We start from the raw sequence: 15,306 nt of genomic DNA, 5'->3' as shown, positions 1-15,306 counted from the left end.
TAGTTGATGCTGCAAAAGTTCATGAAGAAGACTTCCTTCCCTGCAGAAATGCAATTATTTGCATATAGCTTAAAATATTTCACTGGATATTTACTCAAATTGAAAAAACATTAAACTGCACAATATATTAAAAACTGCTTTGCAGTTTTAGTTACACAGTCATATATGTTGCTAATGTAAATACTCTTTTATATGCAACTGCTGCTCAAAAGTCAGTGAAAGAGAGTGTGAGCTATGCAAAGAAAAAGAAGATGTTAAAGAGCATCTTTTTATGTTAAAGAGCATGGAAGCAATGTGAATAAAAAGAAAGTTAAATCAAGAAGCTCTGCACATGCAAAGGCTTGTAATAGAAGGCATCAAGATGAATTGATGCAAAGTACTCTAAACTTGAGTGTCTGCAAAGATTGCTCTAATTTTAGAAATTAAATTTATTAAATTAATTCATTAATTAAATGTCCATTTCACATGGTCTAAATTAAGAAAAGATTACTTAACCAGCCTGCAATTTCATGACTTATAATTAAGACAGCTATGCAACTTGCCATGGTTTAGTTGCCATATTAATAGAAAAGTACACTAAAGAAGCAGGTAACCCTCATCCACTCTATCTGCTACCTTCTCCTTTTCTTATAATTACTTATAATTACTTATAATTTTAGTGTCCCTGTAGTGACCAATTTGATTGTTTACAAAAAGAAAAATAGGAAAGTGTAAATATTTATTCAGCTTTTTAAAAATTGGTACTTTTCTAGTTAAAGAAAAATTTAGTCTTTACTAAATAAGACATATTAGGTAGAAGAAGAGGTTTTTCAAGTTTTTTTAACTACTAAAATAATTTTTTGTGCAGTAAAGAAACTCCACTTTATTACTATATCCATACTAGCCAAATAACTAGTCTAGGGATATTTGTTTATCAAAAGGCTCAGTGGATGTGGTAATCTAGTGAACTAAAGCATTATATTTCTTTTTTAATAAATGTATAATTATTTATACACATATTTTATATATATATAATATATATTTAAACAAAAAAACCAGAAAAAATTTCTCAAAGACAATGCAAACTCATTGTAGTTACACCTGAAAGAAGGTGTAGTACCTACAATGATAAGTCATTTAAGTGATACAATGTTTTCAAATGTCTTCTTGTGCCTTAAGTATGTTTTCATCATTGCTGTTACAGGGCTGCCCCTTCATCAGAACCTGTGACCCCTCAGAAGTCAGAGACTGATGTGGATGATAAAGCTACAGCAAGGTAACACAAACTGTATAATCAAACCAGTGTTTTCATAAGCATTGGTTATTGGGATATTAAGTACTCAGTTTGCTTTAGTTCTATATTTGATAGCTTGTTTGGACATGGTGTGTGATTAATGCAGCATTTAAACAGTCCTAACTATTGGTCTTGAAGTCCCAACTCTGAGTTCCCTCTCATTGACTTGCTAGGTTATCTCAGCTGTTTCATTTTTTAATGTTCCAGTCTGTCCAGCCTGCATCCTAAAAAGCTGCATGTTTCTTAAGTTGCTGCAAATGTTTGGAAACAGAAAAATCAGGCTAGTATGGATTATACAGTGTATTTTCTTTGCTCTTCAGACATTTTGGGAGAGGTAGTAACTATATTATGTATGTAAAAACACCACAACTTGTGCACTGAGGCGTAAGCATTTTGAATAGTGAAAACCCAACATATACCCTTTAAGGTGATAAAATTAGCATGTCTCACCAGATGGACTCATTTCTGAGGGATGAGATAGATGGATCAACTAATCTTTTAAAGTCTGCAGAATACCATAAAAATTGTTGGTGGAAAAGACACCAACTTTTTTTTTTTTTACTTTTTTTTAACTAAAATTTCAGCAAATTGTAAGGTCCTGTACTGATAGAGATGTTGCATTTTTCAAATCAATCAGCAATAACTGCCCCATCTCTTACAGGCCAGGTTGGATGGGGCTCTAAGCAACCTGTTCTAGTGGAAAATGCCCCTGCCCAAGGGAAGGGGATTGGAATGGAATGATTCTTAAGGTTCCTTCCAACTCAAGGACATTCTATGATTCTAAAAGCATGCAAAAAATTTTACTCTGTGACCTTGACCAGAGTAAAAATGCCTGAATATGCAATTTTAATATGAATTAAATTAGAAAGAGATTTCTAGATATGCACTGAGATTTACAATAGCTCATTTGCAGTTTTTATGTGGAAATATCAAATGGTGAAAACATTAAAATTAATTTAAATTAATTAATTGATTTGATTTGATTCATAAAGTTCAGTTTTATGAGATCTGAAGCTACAGTCTATACTATTTTGAATCCTGTTCCCCTCCCCCAAAGTCCTAAAAATGTAAAACCAGTACAAAATGACTAAGAAAGCATCCCAAAGATGTCTGACAGTGTAATCCCTACGATAACAAAAAAAAAAAAAAAAAGGCAATGTTTCAGTGAAACGTTTTCCTGTCAACAAATGTGGGAGATCTTAGAGAATTAAATACGCCTAGTATTAACTGGGGAAGTCACAACCATTCTTCACTGCTAAGGGCTTGTTAAGGTCTGACTTAATCCTCACCCTCAATCAGTTCACATTAATCATCCCCTGGTTGCTCTCATTACCATACCAAGCTCTGTATTCCTGTCCCTTCATTGGTGAAGAGCTGGAGGAATATTTTACTGGTCTACAAGTTTCTATGGCAACACTGCACTGCTATTTGTGTCAGTATATAAACTGTAAGTAGTCTGTAATCTTAGTGGGCAAAATTCAGCCCTCACTACTGCTGCTATAATTCCTTTACATTTGGCTGGTGCTTCAGATGTCATCTGTCTGCTGCTGATGGGTTAGCTTCACAAAACTACAGATTTTTGTTACATTTTCACTAGACAAAAATTGCATTAATCAGCTGCCAGCAAAAGTTGCCTTTTTTTAAAGATGTCACATAAATACTACATTTTTGGCAAAAGTGGTTGTGTCACACAGGGCAACAGTTACATGAAGAGTATATATAGTAATATAAATGTGTATTAGAATACTGTTTTTACATCCTTTAGTTACCTGTATTTTTACTTGGAATAGAAAGATTTTTCAGGTCATGCTTTTAACATCAGACTTAATTGATTAATTGTCTGTCATTCAGGATTCTGATAGGGATGTTAAAAGACTAAGGAATTAATTTCAATATAAAATTACTGGAAAAGGGCAATTGGCTTTCTAACAAACTGTTCAGTGATACAAGGAAAATCTTTCAGAAGGGATTTACCTGAAAAGGATGTCAGATACTCTCTTCTAGCTAAAATTGTAAAAAAAAAAGCAATTATTGCATTGTTTTTAAGGACAACAGACCTGGCATCCATCTTAAAACACTGTGTGTGTGTGTGTGTGTGTGTGTGTGTGTATATATACACACACACATATCTCACATCTGAAGGCATGGATTTATGGACCTTCACCTGTTGGATAGGATTAAGAGAATGGGCATCTCCTGACTAGCTAGGGCATCTAGAGATACTGTAGGCAGCATAAGTAGGCTAGGACACAGAATAAGTGAAGATTACTGCCTAACCATTGTGCACATTTCAGAGCATAACAGGTCAAATCAGGTCTTTTGGTATCTCACAAATGCAGCAGGAGATGAGCACTGCACTGGATATGCACAGAGATTTTTCTGATTTCCTCAATGGGCCTTTTATATGTGGTTTAACAAGTCCTTTTTGTGCTTTTTTCCACATCACTGAAGATGCAAGATTCTCACTCTGACTTTTTCCTTCCCAAAATTGTAGTAACTATTAAATGCAGGTGTTTAAAAACTGGCAATTTTTAAAGAACAATGTTCTGTAGAAAACCATGTTAAACCACTTCAAACATCTGAGGGTGTTTAACACAGTTTCAGTCAGTCTTTCAATAATGATTACTACTAGGATACAAAAAAATCTATATAAAAAGGCTTTTATAATGAGGTTCACATGTATTGAACTACACATAGTTACAGACAGTAATGGTGTTTGGCACAGCAAGCCACATTTACCAGGGCATACAAAATTATTACCGCCCAAGAATGCAGAATAATCAAAAGGTTGTATTTCCATAAGTTCATAAACTGTAGCACTAATTGATTTATCTTTTATTTTTCATAGATATATCAGAATTAATTCATGTTGGACATACCTTAGGAAAAGCTTTGAGGTGGATAGTAACAGGGGCTATACAAGAGATTAGAGAGAGATCTCACTCAGCTCTTAAAGCATCTGTAGTGAGATTGTCTGCTAGCAGGGAAAGACTATTAGTCTGTGGGGACAAAGGCCATATTGCAGAAAGCCTTACATAAAGATGTCTTTTTGGTATGGCAGCTACAGAAGCTGTCTTGAACAAAATAGTTCAGCTGTTTATTTGTAAGTATGTGGGTGAGAGAGGCAATTTCTAGGGATCAGAAACAAGGGACTAGAATAAATTTTTCTGGAATAATTAAGAGAATCCTATATTCTTGCTCCTGTACAAGTTTTTCCCCTAGTGTACAGGATAACTCACTATTATTACTCCTCTCAGGTAGCAGAAAATTCAGACAATGCTGTAAATCTGTGTGTACTATGCTCCTTTTTAATGATATTCCTGTTTGACCCAAGATGTGTTCCCAGTTCTCATTGCAATAGATTGTGAAAGAACACATTAATTACCTGTGCTTAAACTAACTCTTCTAATAAGGACTCACATTGCCGTGTCTATCAACACTGGGGAACTTTTAAAAACAAAAAAAAAGATAAATTGCAGGGGTTCTATTAAAAAAAAAATTAGTGACTTGTTATTGACTTGGAATTTTCCAAACCAAAGGAATTAAAACCATGATGTCAGGTCTCCTAAACAAGCATTTATTGACAAAACCTTTCTTGCTCTAGAGCTGCATAAAGCACAAAATTGAAAGAACATGCAGGTGCATTTTGAGACATTGGCCAATTTTGTGTTCTCATTAGATCACCATCCCTGCGAGTGTTCAAGTGTTCATTGCCTGGCCTGGGAGAGGCCAGGGTGTTTGGAGCTCTGAGCAACCTGGTCTGGTGAAATGTGTCCCTGGCCATGGCATGGGAGTTGGAGCTGCATGGTCTTTTAGCTCCAACCCAAACCATTCTACGAGTCTGTAAGATTTGCAGTTCCAAAGAGCCATGAGAAATAGTCACAGGAATTATCTTAGATTGGACTTAGGTCCAATTAAAGGCATGGCTCCTACATGAGTAATTCCTGTATGAATTTTCCTTTGGGATGTCTTTTATTTGTTTTGACTTTTTAGCTAGACCATCTAGAGACCTCTGAAATGTTCTGGAGGTCACCAGTGTCCCTCAAAAGTTGTTGGAAGCAAGGATACTGAAACAGAACTAACATAAGCAAATCTATAATTCACTAGCTTGCTTTTGCTACAATTACAATTGGTTTTTTATGGTAAAGTGAAGTCGCTTTACACTTTTTAATTTTTTTTTTTTGATAATACAAGTCAATACAGTAATTTTTAATTTTTTTTTTTTTTTTGCATTTCAGCAGAAGGCCCTTCCAAGTGACAGGCTCCTTCTGTCTCTCAATTCTGATAGATTTGGCATTCACTGTAACACTTGTTTGCAGCTTTTCTGCATGTTGATACAAATGATTCACTGTTGCATAGCTTCTTTAAGAGATCCAAGCTCCTTATTCCAAAACGAAATCTTAATACAGTGTTTACAGGGTGATACATATCCTTCCAGAAAAATGGAATAAGTTGTCTTCTTCCAGTGATCTTTCCCAGTCTATCTCCTATAAAACATTCTGATCAACAGCTTCTTCCTCTGTATTTAACTCTAAAATCCTCTGGGCTAAGCATTACACTTGTTTTGGCACATTATAAATTGGTTTTCACAGTTGACTGCAGTCATCTTCTGTGCCCTAACTCTCAGCTGTTATTGATGAAAGGTCTGAGCAAGGGCTCCTGGCACTGATTAGTGAGCATAGCAATGGGGAAGGAAATGCCCCCTGCTCCAGGATAAATGCCAATCTTCTCTCAAAAATTTCCTTTATTCATCCTCAGTTATACTTGACAAAAGCTGATGGACAGGGATTTACAGGGACAGTAAAGCAGCCATAACAGAGGATCAAAATTCAGCTGGGCCCATGATGCTAAACTTTACCCAGCAAGATGGCTGAGTTATTTAATATACTGTAGACCAACTCTTTTATTTCAGCATTGGAAGGCCTACTTGGCAATTGGTTGTTTTTCTCTTCTCCTATGCTGATATGACCAATTCAAAAATATCCTTATGGTTTTAGCCAGACTTTCTTATTGTGTTCTTTTCATATTCCATCATGTCAGAAGAAGAAGCTGTTGACCAGAAGGCTCTGTAGGTCAAAAGGGAGATCACTGAAGAAGGGATATCAGATGCACCTTGTTTGGTATCACATTTAAGCATATTATATATATATCTTATTATATCATATATTAGAAATAGGGAGTCATCTTGATAGTTTTTATAATTCTGTTCAGGGCTTTTAATCAGAACACAGATGCAGATCTATTAAAAATACTGCATATGATTCCTTTAATAAAGCTACCCCTGGATTGCTCATGATTATGTCAATGATGACAGAGTGACTAAATTCAAAACCTCACTGAGTATCCCTGTATTTCACATCAAGTGCCCCAGTCATTTCCAAAAAGTCTGAAATATGCATGGTCCTTTGGTTTTCTAGGCCATAAAATAACAAAGTGTTGGTGCTATTGGTACTTGGGTATTATGTCAACTGTTGGTATAGCAGCAAAGGGGGATGATAAAATTCTAGGCAATAAGGCAAGAATGCCTTCAAGAATTAGGGAACATGTGGTAGGGAACTAGGGGAACTAGGTAGAGGCTCGGGACTTTTACAGGTTAGGTAAGTATTCACTAAATAATGAGAGAGTCATGGGCTCATACTGGGCTTCCTGATTCTTGAGGTTCAAGAGCTTAGCTGGGTTCTGTTCAAAATTTTGTTTTTCACTCCCACATGTCTAGGATCAACTTCAATTTCACCTCAGCATTAGGGACAGTTTATTTGCATTGATCCTTTCTTCATTGCCTTCAGAATTTTTAAATGCAAATATTAGAAAGATTTTCATTGCTTTCACTAAAGAATAACATTACTAAATCTTTTTTGTAGGTGCGATTCATGTTTCCTGATTGAAACTTTATCTGTATGTTTTCAAGATTAAAAAAAAAACCCAAGAAATCAGAAAGAACTAGGAGATGTGCTTGAATGTGTGGATCAGATTAATTTGTGTTTTTCTTTTTGATGGTAATCTGACTTGTCACCAGATACACCAGAATTTCAAAACTACTATCTGAAATAAGTGAGATTCACAAGCAGAGATCACAGAGCAGAAGAACTGAAAAGTATTATATTATTGCTCTATCTCAAGTGAACTGAGTTAGAAATCAAAGGCAGACTGAAAAGCAAAGCAAAATGTAGACAATTCAGTTTCTCTAACTTTTTGATACAGACCATAAAAGGAAAAAAAAAATCACTCTTTGTGATTACATATTATATTAATTTTTCTACTTTTAAAGATTACTTACAGAAAATATCCATAGATCTTTCATACATTTAATCAAGGAAGGCATGAGACAGCTAACATTAATACAATCAGGTAATGCAAACCACACTTGTTCCATAAAGAAGGAACATTTGCTGATATTGATATAGGATCAGAGATATTAAGCTTTTGGAATTTAGCTGGTTTCTGTGGAGTTTGTCACACAAGCCTTACATCATTTCCCTTTCTGCTTGTGTCTGAGAGGCATAGGGATCCAAGATACGGCAGAACAGAAGTCCCTGGCTAAACTGAGCAATACATTTTGCATGCAGCCTGCCTTGGCAGCTTTTTTTAAACCTACTTATACTCTTTGCTACTCTTTTATTCTGCTGGACTGTCTTCATTACTTGTCAGATTTCTAATCCTATTTTACACAGGCAGCTAGAGGAAAAATAGCAGAGAGCAGCAGCAAATTTCATGGCTAACAAGTCTATAGCATGAGGCCCACAGCAGCCCAGCTGCATATGAGCTTTTCTATCATTCAGGGTGGGGCTTTCTTTGGATTCACAGTGCTATTTTGTGCATTTTTCTGCAAAGATGTTGTTAAAAGCAGAATAGGCTTTTTTTTTTTTCCAGATGGTAGTCACAACAGAAAAGTATATGAATCAAGAGAATTGTTTTCCATACTTTAACAATAATGACAAGCATACCTAGGTCTTAATCCAAATCTTAATGTTTCTATTTTATAATAAATTAATTTGTTTTGTTCAATACTTGAGAGCCTTTTGTACAATGTGAAATATAAAATCTTCTGTACTGCCATTCCAAGTATTTTTATGTAGAATGCAAAAATGCATATTAGTTATGCTGAGTTAGGTGCTCCTAAAAATTTCCAGCTCTATCCTGAGTGTCTTTATTAAAATATTTCATCCTATTAAATTTGTGAGCAAACTATATATTCTCCTCCTGGCAGGCTGTCTGACCTACCTCATTCTCATCCATTTCAAAAATACTCACCCCAGGCAGAATGTTCACAGGGATTTATGGCTGTCTCAGAAAATACTATACTTCGAGGTGGCATCCTTTGGAATGACCTATGAAAAATGTCAACATTTATTCCAAGCCACCTACTGTATTTGAAATATATTCCCTCTAGTTTGTCTAAACTGCTTTGTACAGAACTTCTATGCTGCTGTTTTCCATCATCATCTATGTTTTAAAAAGTTGTTGACAAATGTAAGAAGCATGAATTCAGTTCAGCCAGCCTTGGACACAATAGTTTATTTTTTCAAGTGAAAATTATACTTGCAACTGGAAATTCTTCTCCACAGGAGCCTTCCACTGCATCTGATACTCTGATATTCAAGGAGCTTTTTTAATGTATGAATATAGTTTAGTCTTTTTCTACTTTAATCCTTGTCTTCCTTTAAAAGTATTAAAAAAGATGTAAGTTATATTGCTGATTTTTAACACAGTAACAAATCTCAAATGAAACCTGACCTGAAATTCTGTTGAGGTTCTGTAATGCAGATGTGCTGTAACTTTCGATGTGAGGCTGGATTATGTTCTAATATCAACACTGGTTGATAGTGCTGTGTGCTAATGCTAAAGTAAACGTAGCTTTGCGAACAAAGAGAGATGTAGAAAGTCAGCAAAAGTATGCCCTGAACACAATCAGATAAATTCTGATTTATGTCCCATGTCCTACAGTTTGTTCTACCTTACATTTTGTCCTTTTTATAAATAATAGCTCTTCAATTTCAGTTGCTAATAACCTAAACTAGCTTGAACCAGTAACTTGCAGTTGTGTATCCCATGACCTCTGCTTTGCACCAAGCCAGTCATCTTAAGGCAAAGAACTTGCAGGACATCAGTCCTGGTTACTTGCTGCAGTCATGTCAAGATGTTTCCAGGGGCTGAAAGTTTCAGTGTACAATAAATTAACATCTTCCAAGGTTCTTTTACAGAACTTCTCTTTCATAGGAGCCATAATGTGTAGCTGAACAGGTCAGTCTGCTTGTATGTTTGTGCTGCAATCTGCAGCAGTAACTGTTTCTGTTCACTTATTAGGACCCTTCAGGATTGATGTTCTATGAATCAGGCAGTAGATGACAATGCGTGCTCCCCTACATAGCAAATAAAAACTTTCTTGCAAGCCAGTCAGTGCACTGGGGTACCCTAAGCACTGACAAGAGCAGAATAATGTGAGAGGAAGTAATAAAATGCTGTTGGCTACAAAGTCATGATGATTTAAAGATTACAGACGGGAACTTACTCATCCATCCTTCAAGTTGCACCAAGGATTAATGTGGGCTAGTACATGCATTTCTGAAGGAATAAGTCTTAAATTATTGGAAATTTCTTTCCCCTCTTATTTCCAAACAGGCAGTAGGCCAAGTTTGAACTATTTTAGATGACTGTCATTCTTTTTTTGAAAACTCTGTGCAAAGTGAACAGAGCAATTTAAGGTAAAGAAATCTGAAGTTATGTGGGAAGAGTGTTAAAATACATGTGAAAACTTAAAAAGAACATGTCTTAGAGCCAGAATCTTTCCTGCTCTTCTCAAAGGAGTTTCTTGCTCCCCTTTTGACAGAAAGCTACTACATACAAGAATATATAGGTGATACAACTTCTCAGTGCTCTAAAATACATTTATATAGCATTATTCATGTAATTATGTAGTATTTGATACAATAATACTGAGATATTTTAACATTTCTTACAGAGATTAACACAGAAAGTTCTAGTATTTGGACCTTGTGCGAGCATATTTTATCTGCATTGTATTGGAATATTTTTATAGGAAGGCTTCTTCAATTAAGGTATCTAATTCTGAAAGAATTATTAAAACTATTAAATTGAAAATCATAAAAAAGTGCATGGAATATTCTACATCTACACCATGGGTGACAATTTCAAACATATCTGTATTTCTGAGCTAAATCTCATTGGAAGCACATTGGGATTTGGTTCTGCAAATGCTTACATGATTTTGACAATCAGACACAGGAGGGTGCAGACACAGTGGCCTGCAGGGCACAGCTTTGCTACTGTCACAGCTTTTCCATTGCTCCATGCTGGGAAAGGCAGCAGAAGTCAGCAGAAAGGTTACTGATAACTGTGCTGAGTAAACTGCACATAATCCTGTGATTGCAAGCAGAATGTGAACAGGAGCTTCAAATCTGCTTCCTATGTTTTGGGTGAATATACAATACTGAGGCTGACTTATATGTGCAGGTTGCACAGACCATAAAGATCATAGCTGAGATTGCTGCAAGTTCAAAGCTTCAGCAGACTTTAGAGAAGACTGGAAGTGAATATTTAAAAGACCTCTAAGAACAGAAGGACATGGAGTATGCAAGAGACAATAATAATAGTACATATTTACTCAAGCCAGACATAAGCACAGCTGGGTTCGGTTGTGGGGTTTTTTTTTGGTTTTGTTTTTTTTTTTTTTAATAATAGTTGCAAAAATATAAGTACTACCTGAGCTCTTACTTACACTTACTGTAATTTTAGTGTTGCTACCTCACATAGTGAGGAAACAATTTGCCATCCATTTCACTAAGGAAAGGATATTTTTGGATAATTGCAAGGCTTCAGTTTCTGAAGGAATACTCTGAAAAGTGTTAAATCTGATAATACAAAGAGATTTTCCACAAGTATATAGTTTATTAATGACTGGCATGGAATTCTAGCTAAATGGCAGTCGACTCTCCTTGCACTGAACTGTTTAATTACTAAAAAAATGGAAATCTTGATAAACTTACCAAAGGGAGCCCCAAATCTGACAAATATGACCAAGAAGAAACCTGAAAGGCTACCTTTATATTCCATGGATATGTTGTTTCATGAGAGAACAGGTCAGAATGAAAAGTCAGTAAACAAACATATGGAACATATGCCAGGTTATATAACAGGTCTTATAGGAGTTCATATCATCAAAAGCATCATTCTTTCCCCATTGCTTTCTTTTGAGGAGTAAAACTATAATTTTTTGTAGTGAGCTAATGTTACTAGATGGTAGCTTTTTAGGTAAAACTGCTGGAAAATTTTCTAATAGAGGAGTTTGCCTTTTGAAAATGAATTTTCACAGAAATGAAGTATTTTACAGAAATGTTAACAGCAGTGCAATACTTTGAAGGAAAATAAAGGTAATCAAAGCAACACTCCATGTTTTGCCGTGATACTTCTAAAAGTTTTATTCAAAAAGTATAAACTACATTAATTTATATTTCTATTTTTAATAGTTTTGTAACATTAATATATCTTTAATATTCGTATATTGAAAAAGGGAAAATAATTAACCAACAAGATGTAATTCAAAGATTTTTTTTTTTCCTTACATCAGATATTAATGATAAATGACATTCTATCCCTGTTTGGAATCAGTGGGTGTAACCAGACCTCAGCACCCCTCAGTTCAAATATTACATTTCTTGTGAGAAGTGAAAGTTTACTTGGGAAGGAGCTGGTCTAGATAGACAAAAGGATAGACCAAATAGACAAAAGGACTTTTTAAAATTTTATTTAGACAGAAGGACTTAGTCCATAAGCACTTTTTAGGTAAGATATGATTCACACACATATCAGGAGTACTTGGTTGATTGTGCTACTTGGTAAGGATTTTTTCTTGTATCATAGCATGTTTGAGGTCAGACACTCTTTGAAGTTGTCCACAATGCATGTTCAGCAGGAATTATCATTTTGACAATAGCACTAGATATAACTTTTTGTTTCCAAAACACAGTTTGGTCTTTTTATTTCAGGAAGAGTATGTGCTTAATGTGCATATGGGGGGCATATTGCTGTATCTATGAATATCCTTAAATTACTAAAATGATTGTCATCAGTTAAATTTTTTCTTTCATAAAGAATGTGTCAATTATAACATTTTTTAAAATGAGTATTTAATTTGACTAACTGACAGCTGGCTATACTAATTGTGATTTGATATGGGTTTTGTTCTGTCTCTAAAGGAACCAAGACCTTAATAACCTCAGCAAAGCAATTCCCAGTTCTTTCACAAGTGACAAAGAGTAAATGTTCAAAGTTCCTACTTTTTTAAGGCAGTGAGTAGTTTGCAACTATGAGAATGTCAGGAAAGAATGTTGCTAACCTGTAAAATGTTTATAGATTAATAAGTAGCATTCCTTATACAGAAAGATGAATATAGAAATACAGATTAATTTATTGGCATGTGCACTGTCAGTTGAACCAGTACTACCTATGGCAAGCTTCCATACATGCCTCACATGTTTCCACAATTAAACTATCACTGAAATACTTTGATATGGTTAGAGAAGGGCAGTAAGCAAAATATTGTAGAACTCAGGGATGATGTGTTGCCCAACAAGGTGTAACAAAGCATTTCAATCAGCAAGGAAAGTTATCTATAAAGAAAGAAAGCTTGAATTTTCTTTTTTTGAACAGTGTGTCAGTTGAATGAGTTTCAAGCCAAGTTTCTGGAGGTTTCAGCACAGAGAAAGGGAGGAACTGGTGGGGTACTGTGCTAGTGAGAGCTATGCAATATTTGTCACATTGAGCACTGATACTCTACAGAAAAATTTCAAGAACCATGTCCTAAACAGTAACAGCAGATAAATGTTGCCAACCTGTGATCTATTTCACAGCAGACAATCTTACATATATGCACACATAGACATACATACAGATATACATTTAGCACTAAACTCTAAGTTGGGTATATTTTTTTTAATGTTAATTCACAGAGAATTTAATAGGATAGAGTCCAACGTTTTGAAGCACTACTGAATTTTAGCAGTATCCAAAGTTTTACTTTATCATGAATTGAAGAGACCAAATTAGGAGTTTCACAGAGCTAACTTGGCCTTCTGTTTTGCTCTCTACTTCTACCCAAAGAGAACTATGGGGTTTTTCTTACAGTATTTTCATAAGTCATTCCATTCTTGAATTCATTGAACCATTTTAAATGATAAAGGAAAATCTAGTCTCTAGTTCAACTGTATTTAGAAATCAAAGAAAAAAGTTTCCTTATGTGTAAAATATGCAAGTGTTTCGATACTAACATTTTCAATATAAATACAGACATGATCAGTGCTTTAATTGTTAACCATGATGACACACAGAGGTAATTTCTTGTCTTTCCAGAACTAAAATTTTGGACATTTGGCCATATATTTTGGTGTTATCTTCAGAAGTTGAAGTTTCTTAGTTTAAATAAAAATTTATTTTGCAAATAAATGATGCAAACCTGGATTAAGCTGCTTGGAATCTGTAAATTAATTCTAAATTCTTTGAAAGTTCATGTTTCTTCTTCACTGTCTTGATGGGAAAAGAACAATCTTAAACTATGGAATTAATACAATTTAAAGAAGCATTTTTATTTTCTTGGATGTATTAGATAAAAAATTTTTATAAATAAATAGTACAGAACTTTCCCTTGCTAGGGGAAAATTACAAACATAGTAACTTCAAGAACATTAGTTTTTACAAATTTTGAACATAAAATTAACTAAAAGTTTGTGCATAGATATATTTCTTTCTTTTACGACACTTTATCCCTTCCTAGATAGAGGGAATATCTTAACAGTTCTATTTGTTGTTTTTTTTTCCTAGAGGAAAAGACCTTTCAGATTTGACTGAAAAAACCCCTGCTGATCAGAAAAATAAGAGGTAAGCCTGTCATAATCTGCCTCTTATATACTTCTAAAATATTTACTGTGGATTTGATATTGGTATTAACAGGTTCTGTTCAGTAAAAACAATTTTTTTTTTCAAATGAGGACAACAGTGATCTTTCTTCAAACTTAATTTGTCAATGGGCAATATTTTTTTATTATAGAGCATTTAATATAAAATATGAATATAAAATTATATTTTATATACCTGACATATGTTAATACATGAAATTTATTACATTAAATGAATTTTTTCACAGCTGATGATTGGTGAGTTACTGGTATACATGTGACCACATGGACCTAGAGATTGTACACAACCCTAGATAACAGCAGTTGGAAGAGAAATTTGGACTGGATATGATAACAAAGCAAGGGACACACTTTGATAGCCATTTCCATAGCTCATGTTACTGATGCCTGAACTGAACGAAAGTCAGTTACCAAGTTGAACTGACAGAGCCACAGTCAGTCTGGAAGGTGTAGGCAGGACCTTCACCAGTAGGGTGGCACCACGATGTGACACAGCGGCCATGAGCTGAAACATGAGACATTCTGACTGGCTGTATGGACAGCTGTCCCGCACTGGAGCAGCTTGCTTGGAGAGGTTGTGCCATCTCTCTCCTTGCAGGTTTTCAAGACCCAACTAGACAAATACTTGAGAAGCCTGGTCTGGCCTCAGTGCTGCCTCTGCTTTGAGAAGAAGGTTGGACCAAAGAGGTCCAGAAGTCCCTGAATTCCAACCTGAATTATCCTACAATACTATAATGGACTTGACATTTCTGAGCCATTTGTAATTCTTTTGCAGTGTCACATTGGAAAGAAACTGAAAAATATCAAAGCCTGAACAGATAAGTCACTCGTTGTAGTCAGGAGTCTTACCTGGGAAATGCATACAGTTTTTTTTCTTCAGCATAAATAATTTAGACCATTTAATATGTTTAGGTTAAATAAAATACTTCTATTAATTCTGAGGTCTTTCTCACTTTCAGAGATGAGGACCTTGGGGATCACACTGAAGTAAAGTCTGCTGATGGCCAAAGTAAAAAGTGGTGAGAATCAATGCATGATTCCCTCTAAAGTTTAATTATCAAATATTAAGACTTGTAGCTGTTTAGTAAAACCAGAAAATATGAA

At 34.9% G+C, this 15,306-nt stretch overlaps 1 protein-coding gene across 1 annotated transcript in view; it reads left to right on the top strand.

The window, feature by feature from the left end:
- Nucleotides 1–15,306, top strand: part of SCEL (sciellin) — a gene marked incomplete at both ends in the record, with an annotated part of 50,531 nt that overhangs the window by 13,385 nt on the left and 21,840 nt on the right. Inside the window, 3 exons of the mRNA XM_084201005.1 lie at nucleotides 1,184–1,255; nucleotides 14,108–14,164; nucleotides 15,162–15,221. Coding sequence (XP_084057131.1) covers nucleotides 1,184–1,255; nucleotides 14,108–14,164; nucleotides 15,162–15,221 — 189 coding nt within the window. The remainder of the gene's footprint in view (nucleotides 1–1,183; nucleotides 1,256–14,107; nucleotides 14,165–15,161; nucleotides 15,222–15,306) is intronic.

Source organism: Fringilla coelebs, assembly GCF_963513975.1.
Source record: "Fringilla coelebs genome assembly, chromosome: 2".
Lineage (NCBI taxonomy): Eukaryota > Metazoa > Chordata > Aves > Passeriformes > Fringillidae > Fringilla > Fringilla coelebs.
Note: the sequence above shows the minus strand (reverse complement) of the source record. Positions and strands in the feature narration are given on the sequence as shown.